Source organism: Protobothrops mucrosquamatus, unplaced genomic scaffold (assembly GCF_001527695.2).
Source record: "Protobothrops mucrosquamatus isolate PMUCROS unplaced genomic scaffold, P.Mucros_1.0 scaffold247, whole genome shotgun sequence".
Lineage (NCBI taxonomy): Eukaryota > Metazoa > Chordata > Lepidosauria > Squamata > Viperidae > Protobothrops > Protobothrops mucrosquamatus.
Window position 1 is genome coordinate 175,926 of NW_015386596.1, and position 9,961 is coordinate 185,886.

The following is a 9,961-nucleotide window of genomic DNA, read 5'->3' on the forward strand; positions in this document are numbered from 1 at the left end:
AACAGATAAACTATAGGGAAATGGAAAATAAATTAAACAAAATCTCAGTGATGCCTTCACAACATAACATTTTACTGATGGTTGAACAAAACAATAGGAAAAAGAAGAAATCTCCATGATTAAAGAGGGTGAGCCATTCATTTTGGGGGGGAGGGGGGCAGGAATTGCTAATATTTTCAATTAGAAACAAAACATCCCTATGACAAACAAATATTCCTAGGACAAGCTTCAAATTATTTTTGTAAGGCACTGGTGGTAATAAATAAAAGAGACATCATAGAGAACATTAAACTAAAAGAAGACAATTGATGGGTGAGGCGGCTGTGCTGTTACTCAGAAGATTGAATGTGGTTCTAGAAGCAGGGATTTAAGGTAATTTCACTCAAAGTTGAATAGTTTATCTTCACATCTTCCCAAAATTATCTTAATAGAAAACATTTAATACAGCTCCTTTAATTTTAGGGATATCATGATTCAAAATGGATAATGACACATCTGGGTTTCTACTCTTGGAATTCTCAAAGATTTGGAAGCTACAGACTACATATGGAATTCTATTACTTATACTGTATTTAATGATAGTAACAGGGAACCTTCTCATCATTATTGCAGTTGTTTTTGACCATCACCTACACAGCCCTATGTACTTCTTCCTGATGAATTTAGCCATGCAAGACATTGGTTCTACTACAATCATTATCCCCAAAGCTATTTTCAATTCTCTTATGGATATCAGATATATTTCATATTCTGGGTGCATTGCTCAAGTTTTCTCATCAGTCTTCTTCTTGAGCTATTGTATTTCCCTCCTTACTATTATGGCATATGATCGATATGTTGCCATTTGTAATCCTTTACAATATGAAATGATCATGAACAGGACAGCTTGCATCAAAATGGTTGGCAGTGTGTGGGTTGCCAGCTTCCTTAATACTACATTACACACCATTGCAACATTTACTACTCCTTTTTGTTCTAAAAATATTAACCAGTTCTACTGTGAAATTCCACATCTACTTAAAATTATTTGCTCTGGTTTATATGTAACTGAAATTGGAATTGTGGTGTTTACTGCTACATTGGTAGTGGGTTGTTTTTTCTTCATTGTTCTTACTTATGTTCAAATTTTCTCTGCTGTACTGAGAATCCCTTCTGTTCAAGGACGGGAAAAAGCCTTCTCCACTTGTCTTCCCCACTTCATTGTCCTCACCATATTTTTATTTTCTGGCTGCTTTGCCTACCTAAGGACCATATCTGACAGTCCTTCACACCTTGATTTCATAATTACAATAATGTATTCCATTATTCCACCCATTTTAAATCCATTGATTTATGGCATGAGAAATAAGCAGATTAAAATTGTTCTTACAAGACTTCTTAATTTTAAGTAATTTCGTATTAAAAAAATATGAGTAGTGTGTTTATTTATTTATTTATAAAAATTTGAAGAGAAATCAGAGAGCAAGTAAGAGAGGCAAATTTTACTATGAGACATTTATCGCCTTAATTTTGTAAGTTTATTTAATTTATAAAATTTCACTCATCTGTTTCAATGTATTTATCAACCCAAAATTGTTATAAATTGGTTTTATGACAATTGTCTGTTATATGACTCTTCAGCCTCAAGACATCAATAGTTAAATAAAAAAAAATGAGCTAAGGAAATGATAGTGAAATGTGATTGAATGAGACTGAATATTTTTTTTCTGCAACCAATAGATAAAAATGTATTAAAGCTGGTTTGAATATGCTGCTTAGAATATTTATTTTATTATTTTTATTATTCTTCAAGAAAGACTTACTGTATATTGATATTTGGTAAATTGTAATACTTTTAGGAAATTCATGTGATTTGTTAACCACCCATATCTTACAGGTATATATAAATAAAAAGACAGAAACATAACTATTCCTTGTATATTTAGTATGCATTTTGAAGTTTTTGTTCCCTTATTACAACCGAGTTAATGGTTAAATGGTCTTCAAAATCCCTACAGTCTAGTGATGAAATGTATCTGTAAAATACTGTGATAGGGAAAATATTCTGTAAAAAATCATGATTTAAAAAGCCTGCTTTCTGGCCTTCCTCCTGAGAGAGGAAGTCATAACAAGAAAAAGTCATTAATAGGGAATCATAATAAGCATCTCTACATAACAAAACCAGGTATCCTAGTGCTGCACAATAAAGGGTTTTAAAAATTATTGATATTTCTATTGAATTTAAAAACCTACTGGTAACAATGTGGAGACTTCAGAATAAATGCTCTTCTTATTTGATGTGGGGATGGCCCATCAGGAATCTAGCTGTCACCTTAAGCTTTAAACTATTTATGAGTGCCTGAGATTTATAATACAGATCACCTGGATCTGCCCTGAATGTCTACAAGATAACTTCGCAACTTAAAGTCTTTGCACCATCCTCTTATATTTTCAGAAAAGTAATGCTGTTGGTTTGAATAAGCTGCTGGCAAAAGAAATGGTTTCTCAGGCCAGAATACCTACCCATATTGAAGAAGCAGACATTTTGTTAACATCATTGTTAACAAACAAGCATTTCAGTTTACTGGGGTTTCATGCAGAGTTATGATTTCATGGGATGATGTAATGATATCCTGAAAAATAAAATGTCCTAGCTTTGTAGTCAATCTAATTTTTGGTAAAATCAAATGTTTTGGTAAAATCAAATGTGAAAATTTAGCAAAAGCATTTCAGTTTATTGGGGTTTCATTGTTCTCTTCATGCAGAGTTAAGGTTTTGTGGGATGATGTAATGGTATCCTGAAAAATAAAATGTCCTAGCTTTGTAGTCAATCTAATTTTTGTTTTGGAAATAGTGCTATAGAAGTTGTACAGACTTCAGGTTCGCCATCGCAGCAGCTGCGGCCGCTGGAAGATGAGCTCCGTCTTCCGTGTTTGGTTTTACTCCACTGGGGGATCCTGGAAAGGGTCAAAAGTTGCCCTGTAGGGGCAACAAGCAAGGAGGGGACTCCCACTTGATCGTGGGAGGGCAGCAGCCCTTCCGCTAGATCCAGGGCAGCCCTCCAAACCGGCAGAGGAAAGACTGGCCATAGTAATATGGCCCATCACTAGGCTGCAGACAGTCGAAGTCAAACTTACCACCAAGCACTTTGAAAGCAACGCGGATGAAACTGGGTGAGATCTGATCTTCTCTTTACCCTAAATACTTTCTTTTCCTGTAAAAGCTGCCTGAAGTATCTTTCCCCCTGTGAGGAGAAAGGGAAGGGAATTTCTATCCCACCCTCTAAGAATAGCGGCAACTGACTACCCAGGGGAATTAAAGCACTAAAATAACAACTTTAATCTAATTGGATTTATATGTTCCTGAAACTTGGGGACCAAATTTTTTCCCATTTTTATTGGAGACTTTTGCTTTTAACTACAAAAAAGAAATAAAATTGGAAAAAGGATTATAAAAATTTTGGACTTAAAAAACCTTAAATGGCATCAGTGACATCTTGTGGTGAAGTTTGGTATTACAACTTGTTATTTCCCAAAAGAGACTTGGCTCGAAGCCCAGACCTTAGATAAGACTCTTCTGACCTTGGAACCACCTGTGAGAAACTCAGCTGTAGGATAACAACTGGGCAGTATAACTGGCCTACTTGAACTGTGAATGTAAACCTTTACTGACTTTAGAGTTATATGTGGAGAATTGTCTTCTTATCTCTTTATTTGAGGAATATTGGTTACTATATGAGATGATGAAATACCTTGGACTATAAAATCTTGCTTGACAAATGATTTCTACTATAAAAACTATTTATAAACACGTGAAAGAGATGGATGAAGACATGGAAAACATCCTTTCCATGTTGAAAGCAATACATGAAACCATTCTTTCAGCTTGTGATAAAATAAGACCTAACATAAAAGATCAAGACACCAGCTTAGATACACAAACCCAAACTTTGATTACAACCAAAGAACTAACAACGCAGAAGATAACAGAAGAAGTGGAACAATCAAATATTAAGACAGAGGACTCAATTGACCAACAAATACAGTTAATGGAAAATCCAGAAAAGGGAGTGACAACACTGAAAATGGAAAAGACTTTCTATATAAATCAGAAGAAATTTGAGAAAGAAGAAGAATAGATTGAATGGAAGATAAACATATTAGGCCAATCTTGGGAAATTGGAATAATAGGGAGACACCTTAATGAATACAAATGGCAATTAAATGGTCTCCTTTATTTCAAATAACATATATAATAATAGAGGGAGATCTAATAGACAATCTAAAAGCACTGATATGGAAGCCTAGTTGGCAAAGGAAGAAAGCCAGAATAAGGCTGAAGAAAATTGGAGTTTTGATTTATTAGAGGGGATTTCATATTATTAATTAGAGGGTTAAAGGGAGAAGTGGAGATAAGGGGAATTCTGGTCATTAGATTTAAAATATTTAGAAATTAGATGAAAATAAGGATTTTATCTGTTTAATATTTAAAAATTAGACCTAAATATTATGAATATGTTTGATTTATTGATTAACCCAGGTAATATATATAATGGTTTTGATTTCTTAAAGGGGATATTGTATTACTAAATAGATGATTTAATATGGTGGGAAATAGATAAATTTTAGGAAATAGAACAAGATTATATTCAAATAGATAAAATGTGTATTTTGGATATTAGATTCTGTTATGAATTGAGATAAGGGAATTCTTGGTTACCTAAAGCCTGAAAATTATAAATATTAAAGGTTAACTTGGAATATTGATGGGAAACTAAAAATTGGGGAAAAATAATAACAGGATATGGATTGTTTATGATGATTGAATGTACAAAATTATTAAGATATGTATAAGCTAAAATTTATTGACAAATGTAATAATGATGTTTTTACTGAGTTGATATAATAAGAACTGTATTAACTTAAATATGAGACAGAAAACCTTAAGGGAAAAAGAGAAGAAAAAATTTGATGTTATAACTTGAGATTTGTACTAAATATTTTGTTATTGAACTCTTGATTAACCCAGCCACCATGTTGCTTTTTAAACACTTAAATGTAAAATTGGAAAATTAATAAAATATTATAAAAAAGTTGTACAAAACTAGAGTACTGTTAATAAAAAATATAACTAAATTAACAAGTACTTCACTTTTATAAGGTCTGCCAAAATTTCATGGGTGCTACCCAAAGGTTTATTTGAAAACTCTTGGTTTAAAAAAAAATGTAGTTTCTTTGTCAAGGCTACTTCACTGTCCCTACTTCAACTCCTCATGGGCCCCCTTTGTTTCTCCCCCTTCCCTCAAATCGAGTTTTCACAGACATTTATTTTTGAACCAATATAAAGTGATAGAAATCACCTTGTACTATAATTATGGCAATCTGAAAGTCATTATAGAGCCTGTCCTTTGGGTTAAAATCAAACAAAACTACAAGTTCCTTCTCATGCAACTATTTGTCACAAAAATTGCATAGTTAATATGTGTTTTGGTAAAAAAAAATAAAAATGGACTAAACAAAACAAAATCTCTTGTGACCCAATTAATACAATTTGAAGGCTATTTTAATAGCTGTTGTTTAGACTAAAGTCAATGTAAAGTTTGAACTCCATTGTCAAATGCATAATTTCAGTCAGTACTGATCAACTGAGAAATGAACTCCTTGGGAATAGCTACAGACTTTCCACGGATGAAAATTGTTCCCATCTCTCTAGTACTACCAGGTCTGAGAAAATGATATTCAAAGTGTTCCAGCCCATTGTGAATCCTGCTGCATTGAAAAGGAGTCTGATCTTTCAGTTTTTTTCACAGACTGCAAGAGAAAATAGCACTATGGAAAATCAATCAAGATTCAGTGAATTCCTTCTGCATGGATTCCCTGACACTGAGGAGCTAAGAATAGTTCATATCATCACTTTTTTAGTAATTTATTTGGTAGCACTCACTGAGAATCTCATTATTATCACTGTCATTCTTCACAGTCATCAACTTCACTCACCCATGTATTTTTTTCTAGCCAACCTATCTTTCCAAGATCTTGGTTCCATCTCTGTCACAGTTCCTAAATCACTATTGAATTCTTTGATGAACACTGAAACTATTTCTTACTCTGGGTGTCTCTGTCAAATTTTCTTCTTTGTTTTCTTTGTAACGTCTCATCTCCTCCTCCTTGGTGTCATGGCATATGATCGTTATGTAGCCATCTGCAATCCACTACATTATGAGATAGCAATGAACAAAAAAGTCTGTGTCCAAATGGCAACCAATGCATGGGTGGGTGGCCTTTTCTACTCTGCTCTCTATACTGGAAATTTATTCACAATGGAGTTCTGTTCCAGAGTCATCAATCAATTCTTCTGTGACATTCCTCAGTTGCTCCAGATCTCCTGCTCTGATTCATACTTCACCAAATTCTGGACTCTCATCTTTGGTTCTTGTTTAGGATTCATTCAGTTTGCTGTAATTGCTTTTTCTTACGTGCAGATCTTCAGAGAAGTTTTTAGAATCCCATCCTCCCAAGGAAAACAAAAGGCCTTGTCTACTTGCTTACCCCATCTCACAGTCATTTGTTTGTTTGCGGTAAGTGGTACCCTTGCCTATTTCAGTCCAACATCTACCACCTCTTCAGCCTTATATCCATTTATATCTATATTTTATTGTGTGGTACCGCCACTCTTAAACCCACTGGTTTATAGCATGAGGAATAAGGAACTCAAAATGGCATTCTGGAAACAAATTCTCAATATTTGTCCTAATTCCTTGTGCAAAAATAATTCTTGGTTTCAACTATTCCGATAAACTATTACATACACATGTTGTCATCAAAATCTTACATATTTCATATCAATGTGTAAATTTATCATATGCTTCTCATCCCTATGCATATTTTACCAAAATAGCAATTATTGTAACATAAATCTCTTCCACTAAATATCTAATGAAATATAAATTTATCAATGATGCAGCATGTAAAATAATTAAGCATTACTATTTGATATAAATATATATTTTGAATTTTCTATGTTGAATATAGGGTTATCGCTAATGACATTATTAAGATACTTTATGCTTTAAAATATGCATATATTATTTTTTCTGTATATTTTTTAATGCTATGAGGAAAAAAACTTACCATTTTGCTTATTACATATGCGTATAAATGCAGGAATGGTGTAGTACATTTGTGTTATTTTGTTTTCTATAGTCACCCATCCATATTAACTAGGTGGCAATAGATTGCCACTATGTTTCATTTATTGTGGAGATATTTTAGAGGACTTTGTTTGGCAAGCAAGTTTCTTTTCGCAAAACCTGGAATACTGCATAGGGGAAAAAATGGGGAAAATGAGTGTGAATAAGATTTGCAGGATATTATAAATTATTTATTTGTGCTCTGCATTGTAATAGTAGAATTGAACTGTTTAAAGTATCTGTATTTTAACAGTGGTCTCTGAACCCTCTATTTAATGCATCGACGACATACTTCTGTTTCAGATTTTAGGCAACTAGTAAATCAAAACTATAGGGTAAAATAAGTCCAACAAATTTGTAAGTATATTATGCTCAGTTAAGTGTCAGTTCTACTGGAAAGAAGTACTCAGCATTATTTTAAAATAAATAAATGAAAACAAAGCTTGAATTGAAACTGTAATTCTTTCTACTAGATCTTTCAAGAAGAATTTTTTTTTAAATGTCAGATTATTATTATCTATTCTGCGGGACTCAACGACAAATTTGCCTCAATATTTTCTCACAGTGTCAGATTGGGAAAGCAACTTGGGAAATATGCAGTAATGGGAAAATTAACAATGTACTTCAAGAGCAAATATTTGACAAAATTTCAGTAGCAATGATTATTGTTATATTACCTTATGATGATAAGATAATCTCAGATACTGAGCATACAGTTTTTAAAGAGTATTTTTAATGTAAAACATTAACCAATTTTACTATATATTATAAATATTCTCCTCCTCCTCCTCCTCCTCCTCCTCCTCCTCCTCAAGAACGTGGATATATTTTTAGAAATAGTAATAAACATGTCAATTTAAATATTAATGTTTAGCGTTTTCTATTGATTTTTAATTGTTTCATAAGATGACATGAGTACATTTATAATTTAGTTATTTAATAAATGAAATAAACAAATAATTAATTTTAATTTGTATTTACAATTGTAAATTCTCTGATTATTTATTTATTGATTTCCATCTGCTATGTTCTAACAGATGGTTTTGGCTGAAAGGCTGGCCCAAAAGGGGAGGACTAACATTGATTGATGCAGCATATTCATCACCATGCCAAATTGGTTCTTTATAAATCTATACCTTTATTGTACACTGGCCGGAATATACATAAATTGGGGAATTGGAATTGAATTGGATGCTTTTATATTGTAACTATAGCATGATTTTAACAACACTTTTAGTTTAATGGGTTGCCAAATGGTCCTATGTGCACACTCATGCACATTTTGAAATATCTTTTCAAATAAAAAGCCTAGATTTGACTCTCTCTCTCTCTCTCTCTCTCTCTCTCTCTCTCTCTCTCTCTCTCTCTCTCTCTCTCTCTCTCTCTCTCTCTGTGTGTGTGTGTGTGTGTGTGTGTGTGTGTGTGTGTGTGTGTGTGTGTTTGTCCTGCCTGATGCAGGACTAGAATTCACAGCCATCCATCTTTTAGACTGATGCCTTAGCACTACACCTAACAGGGTATAAGATATATAGTCATGTGAAAGACAAAATACACCCTCTTTGAATTTTATGGTTTTATGCATTAGGATATAATAAAAATGCTCTGGTTATTAGCAGTTCTTAAAAGTAGGTAAATACAGTCTCAGATGAGCAATAACACATGACATATAACAGCCGATCTCATTTATTTTACAAAAGGAAAGCCAAAATGGAGAAGCTATGTGTGAAAAAGTAAGTACATCCTATGATTCAATAGCTTAGAGAATCCCCTTTAGCAGCAATAACTTGAAGTAATCATTTTCTTATGACTTTATGAGTTCTCATATTTTATGAGTGCCAATAGATAAACTATAGGGAAATGGAAAATAAATATAACAAAATCTCATTTTTATTGATTATTGAACAAAAACAATTGGAAAGAGGAAATCTCCATGATTAAAGAGGGTGAGCCATTCACTTTTTTGGGAGGAAGGAAGGTATTGCTAATATTTTAAATTAGAAACAAAGCAAAATATCCCTGAGATAGGCTTTAAATTGTTTTTTGTAAGGCATTGGTGGTATTAAAAATATCTAGGAGACCAAGCTGGCAGGAATAGCCAACACTCCAGAAGACAGGCTTAGGATACAGGAGGATCTGGACAGACTTGAACACTGGGCACTATCTAACAAAATGAAATTCAATGATGAAAAAAGTAAGGTTCTACATTTAGGCAAGAAAAACCAAATGTACAGGTATAGTATAGGGGGTACCTTGCTCAATAGTAGTAACTGCGAGAGGGACCTCGGAGTCCTAGTGGACAATCATTTAAATATGAGCCAGCAGTGTGCTGCAGCTGCCAAAAAAGCCAACACAGTGCTAGGCTGCATTAACAGAGGGATAGAAACAAGATCACGCGAAGTATTAATACCACTTTACAATGCCTTGGTGAGGCCACACTTGGAATACTGCATCCAGTTTTGGTCACCACGATGTAAAAAAGATGTTGAGACTCTAGCAAGAGTACAGAGAAGAGCAACAAAGATGATTAGGGGACTGGAGGCTAAAACTTATAAGGAACGGTTGCTGGAATTGGGTATGTCTAGTTTAACAAAGATAAGGACGAGGGGGGACATGATAGCAGTGTTCCAATATCTTAGGGGCTGCCACAAAGAAGAGGGAGTCAGGCTATTCTCCAAAGCGCCTGAAGGCAGGACAAGAAGCAACGGGTGGAAACTAACCAAAGAGAGAAGCAACCTAGAACTAAGGAGAAACTTCCTGACAGTTAGAACAATTAACCAGTGGAACAACCTGCCT

At 33.7% G+C, this 9,961-nt stretch overlaps 1 protein-coding gene across 1 annotated transcript; it reads left to right on the plus strand.

Annotated features, from left to right (window-relative positions):
* Positions 1 to 479: 479 nt before the first annotated feature.
* LOC114922475 (olfactory receptor 14J1-like) lies at positions 480 to 1,391 on the plus strand. The gene has a single exon (XM_029283851.1). The coding sequence runs from the start codon at positions 480 to 482 to the stop codon at positions 1,389 to 1,391; it is 912 nt and encodes a 303-aa protein (XP_029139684.1).
* Positions 1,392 to 9,961: the final 8,570 nt, after the last annotated feature.